Genomic DNA, 17,687 nt, shown 5'->3' with positions numbered 1-17,687 from the left:
CCTGTCTCCGATTAATAGCAGCAAAGTCCTCACTCAAGGGGATTAAAGCCTGCACTTAGAAAGGGCCAGGTCTCGGTGGGCTTTAATTTCTACGCAGAGGATTTCTTTCAGGCGCCATCCCCTCCATGAGCACAGCACAGCCCCACTCCGCTGCTGCATGGACACCACACCCTCTTTGCAGCCTGGAGAGTGAGTGATCAGCAGCAGCAAGGAGCTGTTGCCTTTTCTGACAGCAGTCCTCATTCTCAAGGCCCTGCAGGTGCCATTAGCATTAGGGAAGACCAAGCTGGAGTCTTTTCTACCCTGGATAGCAACCAGCCACGACAGGAGAGGAACCAAAGGGATTCTCAGATCCCACTGGGAGGCTGCAGCAGGGGTGGTTAAAAATAAATCAGCTTTCAGCTTGCCAGCACAGCAAGCTGGTGCTGGGAGCTGCAGAGGGTAAGAAGGAAACAGCAGCCCACAAGGCCGTATCTGTTGTGGTGGCTCTGGCTGACCCGTATCTTGCTGCCAGCATCTTTGCAAATTTGCGAATAGTTTGGCCCATCTGGCACTGGACCCAGTACAGACAGTAGCTGCAGGAACAACTGTCTCTCTCAAGGTCTCCACAGCCAATAAAATGCCATTTAAATCAAGGCTCCCATCTGTTCTCAATCCTGCTCCAAGCCTGCTTCTTATTAGACCACAGCTCATCTTCACCAGCAGCCCTTTAACTTTGCCCACTGGCGTTTTCCACACTGGGTGACTGTTAGAGGGGCACAGATCCTAGAAAAGGTAGTAGCTATCCACACACCCCTTCCCCTTAAGCGTTGATAGCAGGAACAGGGGGGGCTCCAGCATTCACTGTACAGCCAGTCAGCCTACTTCAGGCCACCTCCCCTTTCTTTATTCACCTGCTATGAGAATGGCAAAGGCTAATGGACTAGACTGGGTGAACAGCACCACAGAAACTCCTTGTAGCACAGGGCCTAGATGGGTTCCAGTAGCCAGGAACCTGGGTTGCTTGGGGACCATACATCCCACTCCATTTAAAACAGTGGGCATCAGAGTTCCCACTGATTACACCACATGCTGCACTGGCCATGCGTGGTGGCAGCTTACCCCTCCCTGCAATGTGCGTGGAGAATCGGAGCACCCTATGGGATAGCAGAGGGGCTCCAGACAAGTTAGCATCAGTCTCACATCCCCACTGAACCCCTTTTGAGGACGGCACCAGAAGGGGGAGGAATAGCTGGCCTATCAAGCAAGCTACGATTTTGTCAAAGCCTGTATTATTTTTAACATAAGCTGCAGAAAATGTAATTGTGTCTTCTCAGCACTGGAGGATAGTTTCAATGTGTCTGTCGAGCTGGTCAGAGAGTGCCACACATCAGTGAGAGTGGAGGCTTTTTTATGTTTCCCAACCTGTAAATACAGCTGGGCCTGTCTCTCAGTGGAGTTGTGTCCTTGCACCTGCCTTTCAGAACACATCTGCTACAGGAGTGAGTCCACCCAAGGGCAGCTCTAACCTGGGAGATGTGGGGGACAGAGAGGTTAGGGAGGGACATAACACATGCCAAATGTTCACTGCATTGGCACACATTTGTCTGGTCTATGCTCTCACAAGAGGCTCATTACAAACAGATGACACTGTGTGCAGACAATAAGTCATTTTCAACCCAGAAAGGCTACTTTTTAATTTAAAAATAGATAGGAGAAGGGGTTGCCCAGAATCCCCACGCTGTTTGGCCTCACACACGCAATACAGCTTCCTCAAACTTTACAAACTTGTCCAGGCGACAGAAGCACCGGTCATTGTACTACAAGAATGCCCCCTGCTGGAGAAACCTTGCTCCAAGGGCGAATACATCACAATGTCTGAAGTGGGTCACTCCTTCGGGACAAGGGGTCGGGGGAGGGATGGAAGAGGAAAGAGTAGATCAAATTAAAAACCAATGGTGAGATTAGGAACCTCCGATGTGCAGAGCAGGATGCAGGCTGGGTGGGGTCATAGGACAGATGTTCTGTTCTACTGCGCAGGAAAGGGGAGAAGAAACCAGGTCTTTTGGAAGAGGCCTAACGTGACTCTTCATAATGCCACAAACAAGTAGGAATAAATGTATCCACAGCTTGAACAGTAAGATACACACAGCCCTCAGGGCTTCATACTAAGCCCTGATCGAGCCCCAGAGACATTAAGCCTCACTAAGAGCGACATCTGCTACGCGGAAATAACCAGACTTCAAAGGAGCCTGGGTTGGGAGCGCAGCGCCTGCCATCTCATTTCCTCCTGCAGCCTCTCGCACTGCTAATGGTTTCGTTTCTCCAAACAGACTCTTGCTGCCTGAGCACCATCTCTTTGATCTCCAGCTGTTCAAAAAGGGCAACATGATGGTGTACGTGCAGGTTGTGGGGAAAGGATGTCAGGATGGCCAGCAAACATCCTGGATCCAAGAGGGAGATGAAGCCCTGCAAGAGGCTGAGGATAGGGCCTGCAGCCATTCCCAAACAGTTCAAAATCCACCACAAGGAGGGTCAGTTTGGCTTTGTCTCCGACACAGGGCATTATCCACCTCAGCCGGCAGCATGTTTAAAAACAAGTATACAGTTAAAAACAAACGAGGCAGCTTTATAACAAGATGCCGTGAGATGAAGGCAGATCAAATTCATACTTTTAAACGCTCCACTGCCATGGCTCAGCGTGACCTTCAGCAAAGGTTGTTACCGCGGACAACGGAGCCCATGCAGTTATTTGTATAAGATACGGAGAGAGCCACATCCCTTTGAAAAAGAGGCATCAAGGTAGATGAGTCTAGAGCCGCCCCCCTGCCAAGATGTTTCCAACCAAGACGCCGTCCTTGAGGGCATGTTCCACATCCCTCTCCTCTATCTTCAGGGAAACCTGGAGGAGAGACAAGGCTCCTTACTACACAGACCTGCCCAGCATCCGTGGTAGCCAATGAGCACGGCCCAGGCTACTCAAACCCTCACCCGATGTTACAGAGTCCATAGAAGCAGCAGCACCAACAGGAACTGCCCCCGTGCAGCTGACCAACAATAGCCTGCTATCCTGCCACTCCCGCACTGGCCCACCTAGCCCACCACCAGAGCAAAGCACAAGTGCCTTCCGTCCGTAGCCCGCCTCCGAAAACGGTCAGTGTCAGATCCTCCAGGAGTTAAAATGTCCCCACGACAGAGCTTACTGGTCTGGGAACCTAACTGTAAGGTCAGGGCAGCCCTCCACTGCTGTACACGACCCCTTCAGGGTTCTCCTCGACCCTACTGGCTCCCCAGCTGACCCTGCATTTTCCAGTGCTCTCCTCCGCTCGCCCTCCAGGCCTGTGTGTCACAGCCACGCCCCTTCTGCAGCGGCTCCCTTTGGAGCCTGTCCATGGGGAAAAAGCAGCATGGTTTGTAGGGGTACCTTTGTGAGCCTGGCTTCCTTGGCTTTCTTCAGTGCCAGGATGCCCCTGGATTCCAAGAGGGTGGCGAGGGAGAGGCATTCGGAGTGGGCTACAGCTGCCATCTGCTGCTGCCGGCAGACTCTGCTGTAGGCTTCATGTAGCTGCAAGAGGAGGGAGGGAGCAGACATTACCCACAGCCACTGAATGCAGGTGAGGGAGACGCACAGGTGCCAGCAAGCCTCAGCACCCTCCCCTGGCTGACCATCTCCAGGTGTGTGGCTAGACCTAATTCCCCCTCCAGAATGTGTCAACATCACTCTGAGCACCTGCCGGGGAGTTGCTAGAGAGCAAACAAGACTGGCCCACATCATATGCCCAGTGGGGCTCACGACTGGACCAGCGAGGTGGAAGAGACTGTCCTTCCCAGGGATTTGCAACCCCCAACCTACTGCCGTTGGACTAGGGCACGAGGCAAAGAGCTCAGCTTCTGCTGCAGGATCATCTAGCCGTACAACCCAATGGTCTGACTCACCTTCCCCAGTGTCACCTCCTTGGCTTTCAGCTGCCTGGCTAGGAGCAGCAGGGAGCAGACCAGGATCTTCTGCTGCAGGGGGAAGGAGTCACTGGCCCTATCATTTCCCAGGGCCATCCTGTCACCATACACATCTGAGATCACCTGGGATATGTGTGGGAGCCCAACTCTCCTAGGAACTGGGGAAACCGAGGCAGATGTAGTGGGCGATTTACCTGTAGGCCAGACAATGCTGAGTCAGAGGAGTTGGGGTTTGATCAATATAGAAGCAATACAAGATTAAGGACAGGAAATAGGTCAGGGCAGAACACACAGTGTATTGGCTACTGCTAAAGGCAACTCAGTCAAGTCCGAGTTGTCAGACGCCATGGGTTTGAGTGGGATGTAACTATCCCTTCCTCCCCCATCGCATTGGGAACCCAAATCCTGCAGCCCTGGGCCAGTGCGTGGGAACCAGGAAGTGAAACTGATCCATCTAGTTTCGCTGTTAGGACATGGCAGGGCAAAATGCCAGCGGCATAAAATGGTGCAAAGAAAAGCGGATTTTTAAAGCAAGCTTCATCTTATTATAGTCTGAAGCACCAGGAGTAGAGGGAGAGAGACTCATATTCTATATATATGGTCACAAAATTGATGAGGACCCAAGAGTGGGGGATGTTTTAGCCACCCCTAAGAGCAGCACATCCTGCATATGGCAGCCAAAAATCCAAGGGGAAGGGCTGAAGTCCTTTGGAACACGGGCTGAGACACGGCTGTGCTAATACCCCCCCACGCACAGCCCCTATGTACAGCTTGCACTTGGAAAGGTTCCACGGCTCCTATCCCAAGCTGAACTCCCGCCCACTCTATCGCCCCCTTTTGGGAGCTGCTATTTCACACCTACACTTAAGTGCTTTCATTCTAGTTAAAGCCAGCCCCAGAGACGAGAGCAGGTGTGACCTTCACATCCAGGGCTTTTGCTTCCAGAGAGCTGGAAGGAAAGCTCCTTGCGTGCCAGGCGTTTGTTCAATCTCTTGGGGAGTTCCATTCCAGTAATGCGCAAAACACGCCATTGGCAAGGAAGGCTACAATTAAGGTCGAGGAGACTGACAGAAAAATAAAAGCCAAGAGTGCAGAGCTTCCTGACTCAGGCTGGCGGCAACTACTTACAGCCAGGCAGTGGTTTGAGGACAGTCTGGCTTCTCACGTCCAACTCCACAATCTCAATGGCTCGCCTAGGACACAGATTTACGCAAGCTACTTTAGACTGAGCCTTTGGGGCTTGTCAAAACTTAATGCCCCAGACCTGCCAGCAGCACCCTTGCCCCTCTGCACTGAAACAGAGCAGCTTGGAACATGAAGGGTTTGCATGGACTCGGGTAAATCTCCATGGCATGCCCCACACCTGGACCCCCCTGACTGCCCCACTAAAGAATGGTCCCCTAACAACAACGGGGCATCCATTCGTCTCCAAGCAGGGAAGCTCACTGCTAGCTGCAGCCTGGGTCATGCTGCTATGGGACTGCTGCACCCCCTCCTTCAGCTATGATCACTTTTTAGGCACCAACTCACCTCACCCCACCCCACTCCCAGAAGGCTGGACCCAATCTCCCAAGAATTCCCGGGCAGGCAGTATCACAGCCAGTAAGTAATAAGCCCTGCACCCAGGGAGAGAAGCTAAACCAGCATGAATACAGAAGTTGTGGGATACAAACAGCAGCACACAGCCCATTAACAGGAGCTCATTTTCATCTCTAAACATGGCCCTAATGAGACAAAATCCTCTAGTTGCTGCAGGGTCACTGACGGATGGAGGCTGGGAGAGGAGGCGCCCAGGAAATCATTTGATTTTAAGAAGTGGACCACAAAAGGAAGCAAGAGAACCACTGCATGCCTGGCAAGATGATGCGGCATTTGGGTGGCCAGCATAGCAGGGGAAGGTTCAGATCTGGGTGGGGGGAGCAACCTGACTTCTACAGCATTCTAGTGTAAGTTTTTCCTAGTCCCTCCCAGCCCAAATTCTGGGCCCAAACTGGTGGCCAATGTCCCTCCAATACAGCTGTTTTCCTATTGGGACAGCCCTGCTTCTCCCACACTCCCACCTCAGGATGGCACCTGTCCTTGTGCCAGTGCGGAAGCCCCAAGCAACAGGATAGTCCAGAATGTACCCTTTGGCACAGGCTTAACTGGCACCCCTTTCTGGAAGTGATGTGCCCCAGCAAAGGAAGTGTCCCCAGTGCGGTAGAGAAGTCCCACCTACAATGAAACTGGAGGAGGAAAACAGCCCCAGAAAGAAAGAACGAGGAGAGAAAAAAATTCTGAAGGAAAAACTGGTTCAGCTTCATAAAGAAACCTGCTTGAGAGCTGCTAATGGGGCCTTCTGCAATACAAATGTAATTAACCAATCTCTAGTCACAGCAGGGAGGGCTGGCAGCAGCCCGTTGTCTCACCCTCCATAGGTAATGGACTGCGAACGTCTCAGACATTAACATGGTCAGGAGGCAGCATGCCTGGAGTGATGCAAGCCCTCCTTTCAATGCCAGGGAAGCAGCGGCATAATGGAGCCTTAAGTCACATTCGCTCAAAGGACACTGGGTAAGGAGCCTGCCTTCAGAGGCAGCAGGGCAAGGCGGCGGCATTTACCTGCATACATCCAGTGCCTTGCGAGCATCTCCCGAAACGGCAGAGACTTTCCGGGCACAGAACTGGACAGCAGTGCTGTCCAGGACCTGATCACCAGACACCTGCCAAGAAAACGGGGCACAGGGCAGTTATGGAGAGGTCTCCACTGCAGAAGCCTCAGGTGGTCCAATACGGTTCAAGACAGCACCAGAAAGCTGCTCGTGTGGTTCCAGATCTCTGTGTATAACGGCTCAGGAGTCTAAGCTTGTTCCCCAGAGAAGGGGATGAGCCCATGTGGACTTGGTCCCTGGGTTCTTACCTGTCTCAGCCGTTCCTGCAGGATTGAGGCAATCTGCTCCTTTGTGTAAGGTGGGAAGTTTAGTAGCTGGGGTTTGCACTTGGGCCGGGCCTGTAGCCTGGCCAGGATCCGGTCCGTGAGGTCCAGGGCATTGGCCACTCCTGTGAAGCACATTGAGGCTATTGAGAATGGCAGCCTAGGCTAACAGGGAGTGGGGAGATCTTCCAAAGCCCAGGGTTAGAGAATCATGTGCAAGGCCCTGCATCGATCATGCATCCTGGGGCTGGGCAAGGGCAGTTTTTAAACACACCTATCAGGTGATAGGTTTGCTACTATAACTAGACTGATTTCTGTTGCCAGAAACCAGCTTCATAATCTTCCCCAGCTTTCTCCAAGAGGAAAAATGTCAGGGCACCTCCTGCAGGAGGGTGGATACGTGCCATCCCCTCAGGGCACTCCGACACAAAGCTTCTGCAGCCACAGGGCATTTCAATGGCAGCACCAGGCCAAAGCATTGTCACAGCACAACTGACACACTTACCGATGAGGACAAGCCTGGAGCCAATGAGCCAGGGCCACTCGAACACTGTGTAGAGCACGTCCTGTCCTTTGCTGTCCAGCTGGTCCATCTCATCCAGCACCAGCACGCTATGCAAAGGCAGGAAAGAAAGCCCAGCTCAGCACCGAGGCTTTACCCTGGGGGCATGGAGACTAACCAGCCCCTGCTGAGGCATGGCGGGGCACTCCCCTTCTGTGCTGGGGCATGGCAGAGGCAGGGTGCAATCCTTCCCTGACACAGCCTGTACTTAGTAACAAAATAAGGGCCTGGTTATCCCAAGATGCCAAGCACCCACATCTCCTCCTGACTTCCACTGCAGCTGGCAGTGCTCTGCACCTCTGGAAAATCAAGCCCTCAGCCCCTGGGTGCAGAGAGGCACCGATCAGCTCCCTCTTCTGGCAGTTAACCAGCTGCAATGACTAGGGGAATCTTGGCTGGGAACACAGCTATCACACAGGCCCAGCCTCTGGCTCACAACACTTCAGGAGAGTTTCGGAACAGGGTACTCACATCATGGGCGTCCCCTCTGCTGTCAGCTGCTTCTCCAGCTTCCTCACCAAGTCTCTCCCAGCTACCTTGGTTGCCCCCTGCTGGCCCATCTGCTCAGCTATGGCTGGGAACACAGCCTGGGAGCTGCTGAGGGACATGCAGTTCAGGACAATGGTTTTGCTGCCCGGGAGTTCATTCTGCCACAGGGAGAAAAGGGAGAGTTAGAGAGCCAGTGAGCCACAGTTCAGATCCCATCCCACTCACCCTCCTGCGCCAGGCAAAGGCTCAGGCGAGCCAAGCAGATCAGCGCACCGGAGCACAGGACAACGCAGCTCAGCTGACCCAGGCTTTGACAGTCTGTCCAGAGCGGAGACTGGCTAGCAGCCAGCTCCCTTTCCCAGTGCACCAGTCCCACAGCATCATCACAGCAAATTCATGCCTCCCAACCTCACTTTCAAGGTGTTGTATTTGTCTCTTTCTCTCCCCATTATGTCCCTCGGCCTCAGGCCTGGTCTACACCTAAAAGTCAGGCTGTGTGCACACACTAGATCTTCAGTCGGTATAAGTTATGTTGCTCAGGGATGTGAATAAGCCACCCCCCTGAGCAATGTAAGTCACACTGACCTAAGCGCTGTTGTGGACAGTGTTACGTTGATGGAAGAACCTCTTCTGCCAACAGAGCTACCACCGCTCACGAGGACTGGGGTAATTAAGTTGACAGGAGAACTCTCTCCTGTCGGCTTAGAGCGTCTGCATTAGCAGTGCTGCAGCCGTGCTGCTTTAAGCTCTGTAGCATAGCCATCGCCTTAGATCAAGCTAGCTACATCACTCAGGGGGATGAAAAATTCATCCACAAGAGATGTAATTAAGCCGAGCAAAGCTCCCGTGTAGACAGTGCTAGGGCAGGGGAAGAATTCTTCCCTCAACCCAGCTACCGCTTCTCAAAGACATGGATTAACTAAAGCGATGGACGAAGCCCTTCCATCTCTGTAGGAAGAGTCTACTCTACAGTGGTGCACCTGAAGCGTATCTAGTGCACACTTACTCCTTTCTCCTACTCCGATTCTCATGGCATCTTCCCCTCTTCTTGAGGAAATGCCCTCAACTATCTCCTCCTCAAACCCCACTCTGCACATGCTCTATCTTGTTATTCCCCCTCCACATGCACTGCATTTAACTGCCTGAACCAGACTAAGCACCACACGACAGGGACCAGGGTAAGCGTTCGTAGATTACTCTGCACGTACATGGAGCTACGACATGCCCAAACTGCAGTAATCAGAGGTGCTAATGCTGACTGGGGATGGCAGATTAAACCAAACATGAAGCATTAAGGCCAAAGTGTTTGAGCTGTGGTGAGCCAGAAGAGTAGCCTTAAGGAGGGGCCGGAGAACCAAAGTCACCCCATTGTTTGCTCCCTTCCCTGTATGCTCCGAACCACTTGTGTGATTTGCCTCACGCTTCCCAGGAAAATCCATCCCACATAAGATCACCCAAGAAAGATTTCAGGGGGATCAGATTTTGTTTGTCAAAGGTAGGGGGTACACTGGGCTTATAGCAAGTAGGCATGTTCCTGCTGTAGCTACAGAAAAGACACTGACATCCATAACAGAGCATTTGAGACAGGTGTCTGAACCTCCAAGCACAGCCATACCTGGAAGTCTTGCAGGATTCTGCTCAGACAGGCAGTTTTTCCAGTGCCAGGAGCACCAGAGATGTAAAGACTGCCAGGTTTCTCCCCACAGACATGCTCTTTCAGGAACCGCCTGATGGCATCAGTCTCCTTCTCCCTGGCAAGAAGCCGGTCAGGGACAGCCGTGTGCAGAACACTCTTCGCCTGCTGATAACAAGTGCCTATGCCAGATAAAGAAACACATCAGAGAAGGTTGCGGAGCTGCCCTGGGGCTTGTTCTCCACCAGACATTGCATCAACACCTACTTTCCTGCTTGAACAGCTGGTTGCACACAGGTTCCTTGTTGAGACGAGAGCGCTCCGAGCTTCTTGGGGTCTCCTGCCGCTTGTGGAGTGGGGATGGCACCAAGTTTTTCCTCTTGCCAGGAGACTCAGTCGTTGGCTGCTCGCTGAAGAACAAGCATCGCCCCTTGTGAGAGGCAGATAGGAGCTCATTCTCCTTCTTGCTCTGTTTTGTTGGGGAGCAGGGCAGTGATTGAGGGATGTTGCACAGGTTGTCATCACCTACAGGAGAGAAGCGTCAAGTTCAATAGGTAGCAGGGGCCAATGGAGAGGTAAATGGCTGGAGGAAGGTCTGGCATCTGGATGCCGTGACAAGGGACCAACTTACATTGCAGGATTAAGGCACGATCTGAAAGACAGGCTAGGATGTCAACCCCTTGAGAAATTTAGAATGGCACCCAGCGGTGTTAACTACAATTAATGGGCCAAGGGGAAAATTTAGCCCCAATATTAGCAAAAGGTCCGTGAGACAGACTTATCCAGCTGTGGGCCAGCCTCCCAGGGGAGCAGTTTCATCTGTTGCTTGGGATCCTTCATATTAGGCTGGGTAAGACAATAAAACAATCCTGCATTGGCCTCAGGGAGGGGGAAACTTCCTTTAGTCTACAGGGCGCAGGAAAAGCCTGCTGGGTCTAACACAGGTATTAACTTTCATTGCAATCCCTGGGCAGTGGTTTCCATTTAGGACCACGTCTCACTTCTGACCTCAGCAGAGGCTGGCACAGATTAAAAGTGTAACAGCATTTATGCAGTGACTAAGCTTTCAGTCACCCTGGCTTATTTGTTCAGTGTCTTGTCATTTTCATCATCACTTAGTGGAAAAACTTGCTCCCCTTTAGGAACAGCACTATTCCTGCCTCGTTTCCTTCCTTCCCCATCTTCCTCTCCCCCTTCTCTGATCTCTTTGCCCTGCAGCAACTCCTAGGTACCACTAGGGTTGCCAACTTTCTACTTGCACAAAACCGAAAACTCTTGCCGCGCCGCCCCCCCACTCCCATCTGCTCATTTTCACCATGCTGGCTCAGGAGGTTCGGGTTCAAGAGGGGGTGAGGGCTCCGAATGGGGGTGCGGGCTCTGGTGTGGGGTGAGGGATTTGGGGTTCAGGAGGGGGCTCCGACATGGGGCTGAGGGGTTCAGAGTGCAGAAGGGGGCTCCGGGCTGAGTGGGTTGGGATGCGGGAGGGGGTGAGGCCTCTGACTGGAGGTGCAGCAAGGGATGAGGGGTTTGGTGTGCAGGAGGGGGCTCTGAGGTGGCACCGAGGGGTTTGGAGTATGGGAGGGGGCTCCGGACTGAGGCAGGGAGTTGGGGTATGGGAGGGGGTACAGGTTCTGGGGGGGCCTGCAGGTTCCAGGGTGAAGCCAGAAATGAGGGGTTCAGGGTGCACGAGGAGGCTCCGAGCTGGGTCAGGGGATTGGGGTGAAGGAGGGGGTCAGGGTGCAGGCTCCAGGCAGCGCTTACCTCAAGCAGCTCTCAGGTGCAGCGGCATGTTCCCACTCTGGTTCCTAGGCGGAGGGGCAGCCAGGGGGCTCTGGCCAATGGGAGCTGCAGAGCTGGTGCTTGGGACAGGGGCAGCACATGGAGCCCCCTGGCTGTCCCTACACATAGGATCAGGAGGGGGGACATGCTGCTGCTTCCGGCAGCCGCAGGGAGCCTGCCTTGTCCTGCTGCTTTGTCGACCAGACTTTTAATGCTGACCGGAGCTGCCAGGGTCCTTTTCTGACCAGGCGTTCCGGTCGAAAACCGGACACCTGGCAACCCTAGATCCCACCTCCACATCCCTGGGCTCCATTTCCACTCCCCTATTCCACCCACTAAAATAATCTTAGGGTCCTAGAGTGAATATTTCAGTGATGAGTGGAGTGGGGAATGGACACCTCTGGTCCAGGCTATCTTGAGACCTGAGTCAGTACTGCCTTAGTTACACACAGTTCATAATTGACACGCTCTTAGGTATTTGGGGGGGGGGGTTGGAAATAAAAGTTTTACCGATATAATTGTGTCAGTTAGGAGCGTGCTATTTTACTGACATGGTTATACAGGTCTAAGCTCCTGTGTGGCTGAAGCTGCACCAGTGTAGAAGTGCCTTATATCTGCAGCCACATGAGGAGGCTTGCATCACTCTAACTATACTGACATACTTAAAGGGGCAAAATTTTCTAGCGTTGACAAGCCCTTGGATTCTGGAGATGCAAAAGAACTGGACTTGGCCCATGGGCTGAGTGTTTGCCACCCCTCCCCCAGGATGACCAACCAGGTAGTTATTTGCTACCCAAGAAACAAGGCCCAGTTCTCAGGCATTTAGCAATCACAGTGCCTCCTTTTTCCAGGTGGAAAGGAAAAGAAAGGCCTGCTGTCTGTGGGGTGTAGGGGACAGCCTGGTAACGCCTGTGGGAACGGTGAGCTCCAAGCGTGGGGCTGGGAGCCAGGAACCCTGAACTCATTAAGGTTCTGGCCCTGCAATAGGTGGGGGGCAGGGTAAGTCCCCTGGCAGTACCTCACCTAGGCGTTTGCGGGGGCTCAGCGGCAGGACCGTCTCCCCGGGTGAGAGAGGCAGGAGGGTCACCCTGGCGGGGTTCGATGTGGCATCTCTGTAAGCCCCAGCGGGTGCGACAGGCGTCCTGGGCTGTTTCCTCCGGGGGAAGTCAATAGCAGCCTGGGTCTGGGACCTGGTGCTGGGCATGGCTGCCACACGATACCTGGGAGGCAGGGGAACCACTGGCCTCAGACTCATCCCCTCCCCATAAGGGGCACCAGCCCCCCTCACAACGCTGGGCGGGGAAGGGGGGAGGCTCAGCATCTAGATGGGAAACCCCCGACCCTCCCGGGCAGCTGGAAGAGCTGCCCCCGGCCACCCCCTTCACAGGAGCGGGCTGGAGCCAGGGGACTCAGCCAAGAACACACTCGCCAGGAATACTCCCCCCCGCCCCCACAACCAGGCACCACGCCCCCCTGCCAGCCCCCTTTCTCACCTCAGCCCCCCCAAAGCAGACACCACGCCCCCCGCCACCCCCTTTCTCACCTCAGCCCCCCCAAAGCAGACACCACGACCCCCCCCCCCCCCCCCATTCTCACCTCAGCCCCCCAAACCGGGCCCCAACCCAGCCCCTCGGGCCCCCCAGACCCGGCCCCGCGCCTCTCTCACCCGGCTCCGGCCGCTCGGCGCCAAACACCTCAGCGTTCTCCCTCTCACTTCGCGCCACCGGCCCGAACCAGCCCCGCCCACGCGCCCCATAGGCTCCTCTGCCCGGCGTCTCCACCAATCGCGCGCCTCCGCGCCAAGCCAAGTCACGGCCCGAGCCGCCCGACAGCCAATCAGCGCCCAGGGAGCCGCCGCGACCCCTCCCCCTTCCCTCCCGGAAACCGAGGCCCCCGCGGAGGACTACGACTCCCAGCAGCCTATGCGGCAGAGCAGAGGCCTCATCGCGTGCTCACGGGGCGTAGTGCATGCCGGGAGATGGAGTCCCCGGGGAAAGACACGTGCTGGGACTGACGGACAGCCCGCGCGGGACAGGAGCTGGAGGCTGCGGCACGCCCTGGAGCGGGGGGGCCCAGGGACAGCCCGGCCCGGAATGGCGCCAGGCAGGAGCGGACTCAGCCACGGCCTCAGGCCAGCAGCTCCAGGGGCCCCTGCTGTTGGGGAGGGAGGCAGACGCTCCCTGTCCCCCCCCCCTCCCAGCCACGTGCGGGGGGGTTTGCAAACGCCCGGGGCTGGACGCTGGGGCTGAGGGCCAGAGAGGGAAAATGCAGGCCTGGGAGCAGCAGGAGCCGGCCCCTGGCCTGGCAGGTCTTGCTGGGGGGGGGCCCGCAGGGAGCCCTGTGTTTGGGGAGCAAGTGGGGGCTGAGCCACAGAGAGACTCGGCAGAGCACCTGGGGTGGAGGGTTTTTAGAACATAGGAACTGCCCGACGGGGTCAGAGCCAAGGCCCATCTCGCCCAGCGTCCTCTCTGCTGCCAGTGGCCAATGCCAGGTGCCCCAGAGGGAATGAACAGACAGGTTATCATGCCGTGATCCATCCCCTGTTGCCCATTCCTAGCTTCTGGCACACAGAGGCTAGGGCCACTATTCCTGCCCATCCTGGCTAATAGCTATTGATGGACCTATCCTCCATGAACTTATCTAGTTCTTTTTTGAACCCTGTTATGGTCTTGGCCTTGTCCATATCCTCTGGCAAGGAGTTCCACAGGTTGACTGTGCGTTGTGCGAAGACCTGCTGCCTATTTTCCCAGTGTGAGATGAATCACAGCTCTAACAGCCACCCCGGAGCAGGATTACTTCCTGCAGCAAGGCTTGGCCCTTGGTGAGCCCCACCAAGGAACACAGCAGGTTAGCCCCAGCCTGTTAGAAGGGCGGTATCTGTAACTCCTGGATCAGTTCCGGCAGGTGAGTTAGCAGGATAGGAAGGCACAGGCAGGTCTCAAGCTTTGGAAGATCTGACCATCCAACCGCCACTGGAAAGGGTAGTGCTCTCTTCTTCTTCAGGGACCAGAGCCAGACCATACCATTAGCAATACACACACATCCACCTCCTTCAACTAAAAGCAAAGGCATGAGCACGTAGCCCCAACAAAGTGAGAAAACATTTGCACTCACTGCTAAGGAAAAAGGACAGTCCCTACAATTAACTATATCACTAATTAATTAGTAACAGGACATGGAGGCAGAAGGCTGCTTAAGGAAACTCCACGGGTGGTGCAGATCCAGCCCCGACTGCTATGGCATGATAGTTATGGTGATCAAGTATCCATAGCCTACCTCAGCAGGCATAACTGCAGCAGAGAAGCCAGTAACTGAAGCCTCTTCTCTGTGGCTGAGGAGCTAGGCTGGAAATTTATACCACTGCTACCTGCACTATCGCTGGAGGGCCGTTACCACTAAAAAAGACAAACAGAAAAACCCACTCAGGTATTTTTTGTAAGCATGCTTAAAACCTACCCTTTTAACAAATCTAAGTCTCTCTCCAAGGCTGATGGACAGGGTGTCAGCAGCCCTGGGTGTATTATTAAAGAAGCCTGCTAAATGCAAACTGGGACAAGGTGCCCAGAGATAAGAGTTAATATTAACCAAGTTTTCTCTTTGGCCCACCTCCACTCCTCTTCTCCCCACAGACCAGAAAATAAAGAGAACTGATAAGAGCACACATTACATCTTCCTCTTATGAACTATAGTAGTGAGGTTCAGAGAACTGAGAACAGAGCCCCAGTGTACTAGGTACCTTACAAACACAATGCATGAGACAGCTCCTGCCCAGCCAGGGTTTATAATCTAAACAGATGCGGGGGAGAGGCACAGAGGGACTTGCCCAGGTCACAGAGCTGAGACTAGACCCTAGGTCTCCGGGATCAAAAGGCAGTACCGTACCGCTTATACAGCACAGCTTCTCAACCCCGTGAGAAAAATGGCAGCCAGCTCTAAGCACCTACTACTGGAGAATCAAACCTGCTGCAGCCAGCCACAAGCCGTGGAGTTATGTGGATCAGAAAGTAGCGGATTTTTAAAATCTGAAGGCAGTACTGCAAACTGGGCAGGCAGTGATGGTGCCAGCTGGCTCTATGCTCATCTGCACTAATGATTAGCATTCCACAGAACATTTACCTTAATTATGGTGAAGCAGCCACGCGCAGACTTCATGGAAGCCCTAGTTCGAGGAGAATTTAGAATGACAAGCTCCGGGAGCTGCGACAGAGCTGGGTTCAGGGCACGCACTGGGTCAGAATTCCTCTACTCAGAGGAAGTGGGGTTCTTACTCATTCAGCCACTAGGCCAGAGGCTGCTGCCCTGCAAGCCGGGAGTCCTTGGGTAGTGCCCAGCTCTGAGAAGTTTCCTAAGCAGAATTTTCAGAAAGGGAGTGGGGGGACAGTACTTGACTCTAGCTTCAATGCCATTGTTGCGTCCACTCAGCCCTGCCACCTCTGGACTCTGCAGAGAAGCTCCCAGACTGATGTAGGTAACTCAGGTGAAGGTCTGGCCAGGGCAAGCAGCCCATCTGAATCGCTGTCATGTTACGAAAACAGGCAGGGGCAACATTTGCTAATAAGACCTTCCAGCCAAGCCAGTAGCAAGTTGCAGGTCAGCTGCCTGTTCCATTGGATACACAGCAGGCTCTTGGCATCCTCTGCCTTGGAGATAGCTTGATTGCAAACTTCAGGGCTGCTGAAGCCTTGGGATTTTCCCTCGTTCCTCCCATCTGAGAATTCAATGCACTTCACAGGCCCAGAACACTGAGATAGGGAAAAATCCCCCAGTAGAGAAATGGGGAAATCGAGGCACGGAGCTCTAAAGCCACCCTTTTTCAAATGTCTGTAGACACCCCCCATTTCAGAAGGGCTGAGCTGCTGCATGTCCCACTGAAATCCATGGGGTTGGGGGCACTCCGCACCTCTGAGAAAAATCCCATCCAGGGCCTCTCAGTCCAGGCAGCCGCGACCTCTGATTTGGCAGCCTGACACTAGCTGAGGAGCTGCACAGAACAGGACACAATACTTGGCACTTAGCTAGCAAGCTACAAGGGAACAGCTCAGAGCGCTTCAGGAAAGGCAGGTCTGAGTCACCCCATTTTACAGATGTGGACTGTGAAAACCCAGGCAGGTGAAATGACCTGCCACAAGTGATTCCTCCATCCAGCTGTTGTTTCCACTGGGAGATGGGAGAGCGGGGGATTCACCAACCTGGCCAGCAGCTCCTTGGGGCCTCAGGGTAAGAATCTGAAGCACGACAGAACATTGGGATTATTATTTTAATAGTGAGGTTTAAAGAATTGCATGTAGCAGAGACAGGAAGAAACATACAAAATTAGACCAGAATCTGAGCTACAGTACACATCCCTCCAAGGGAGAAGTCAAACCTTTAGAGATGGCTACAGTCTTGCAGCAAAATGTAACAAAAAAAATCATCATACAATAAATTATAAAAATCATGCGGACTCCACACACAGGTCAGATCTGGTCCATTTATACAACGGGCCGTCGAATACTTGAGCTCTTCCAAGCTGAGGAGCGGCTGCAGTGGGAGAGACTCAAGAAACTGGAACCCTTCCTCCCAGTGGCGCTGCAGTCAAGACGAACTTGGGATTTAAAATAGGACCAAACAGGTGAAAGGAAAAACAAATCTCAGTGGTGGGAATATGCACGCTGAATTGTTTCAGTCCGCGAAGCACAAGGAGAGGAGTCCGAAATGCTTTGGACACAAGTAAGGCACCGTAAGCATGAATGGAGAACGTTTTTCGTTTTCTTTACATCCATTGACTGGTCTCTCACTGAAGACCCACCGAGCCTCTCCCTTCTGCAGCCCTTCGGAGCTGCTCCAGGTGCAATGCAAGACTACGAAAAACAGGACTGTTAGGAACTTTGTTTCCAGCCGATCCCTGTGATCCCAAAGAGGGCACAGCAGAGCCTTGCTAGCTGGAGCATCCAAACTGATTGCTCATCTCTTGGGGGGTGGACACACCTCCTCGTTGGTGCAGTGTCTATTACTACAAAAAGCCCAGGCTCAAGGGCCCCATTTCAAGCAGTCAGGAAAAAAAAAAAAAATCAAGCAAACCCCATGTTACGTTAAGCAAAGCTGACATTAAGCACACTTAAGTCAGGCTAGTTGAGGAAGCATCACATTGCCATACAGTGGTATCTTCCTGTTCTTCCTTCTGCCCCTCTTCCGCACCCAAACAAGTCTATGCCTCCTTTAAGGGCTCCCTGTGATCTACCATTAGCAGCATCCTTTGATGAGTCACAGACCAGTTTGGCCGAACCATCTTGGATACTCCCCGCATTGCTACAAAGCTGGTTCCGCCTGCATTTCCCCACCGACCGATAAATGACCAAGGCATACAGACACCACAGCAGGGTGATGAAGGAAAC

General features: G+C 53.7%; 1 protein-coding gene across 1 annotated transcript; it reads right to left on the bottom strand.

Moving 5' to 3' along the window:
• Nucleotides 1-1,723: 1,723 nt before the first annotated feature.
• CDC6 (cell division cycle 6) lies at nt 1,724-12,517 on the bottom strand. The gene is made up of 11 exons (XM_077806264.1): nt 12,337-12,517; nt 9,802-10,059; nt 9,517-9,716; nt 7,884-8,059; nt 7,356-7,462; nt 6,836-6,975; nt 6,538-6,638; nt 5,065-5,129; nt 3,916-4,130; nt 3,404-3,544; nt 1,724-2,881 (listed from the first exon to the last, which is right to left on the bottom strand). Exons 1-11 carry the CDS (start codon nt 12,515-12,517, stop codon nt 2,792-2,794), a joined length of 1,674 nt encoding a protein of 557 aa, XP_077662390.1. The 3' UTR covers nt 1,724-2,791.
• Between the last annotated feature and the right edge of the window lie 5,170 nt (nt 12,518-17,687).

The sequence above is a fragment of the Eretmochelys imbricata genome, chromosome 27 (genome assembly GCF_965152235.1).
Source record: "Eretmochelys imbricata isolate rEreImb1 chromosome 27, rEreImb1.hap1, whole genome shotgun sequence".
Lineage (NCBI taxonomy): Eukaryota > Metazoa > Chordata > Testudines > Cheloniidae > Eretmochelys > Eretmochelys imbricata.
The sequence above is the reverse complement of the archived record's forward strand: the minus strand, read 5'-3'. Positions and strand labels throughout refer to the sequence as shown.

Coding starts and splice junctions, on each gene's coding strand:
- CDC6 (XM_077806264.1), bottom strand. CDS start 12,517: ATGCCCAGCACCAGGTCCCAGACCCAGGCTGCTATTGACTTCCCCCGG. Junction 5,130..6,537: donor AAGGCACTGGATGTATGCAG/GTAAATGCCGCC, acceptor TCTGTGTCCTAG/GCGAGCCATTGAGATTGTGG. Junction 3,545..3,915: donor AGGAGGTGACACTGGGGAAG/GTGAGTCAGACC, acceptor CTCCTCTTGCAG/CTACATGAAGCCTACAGCAG.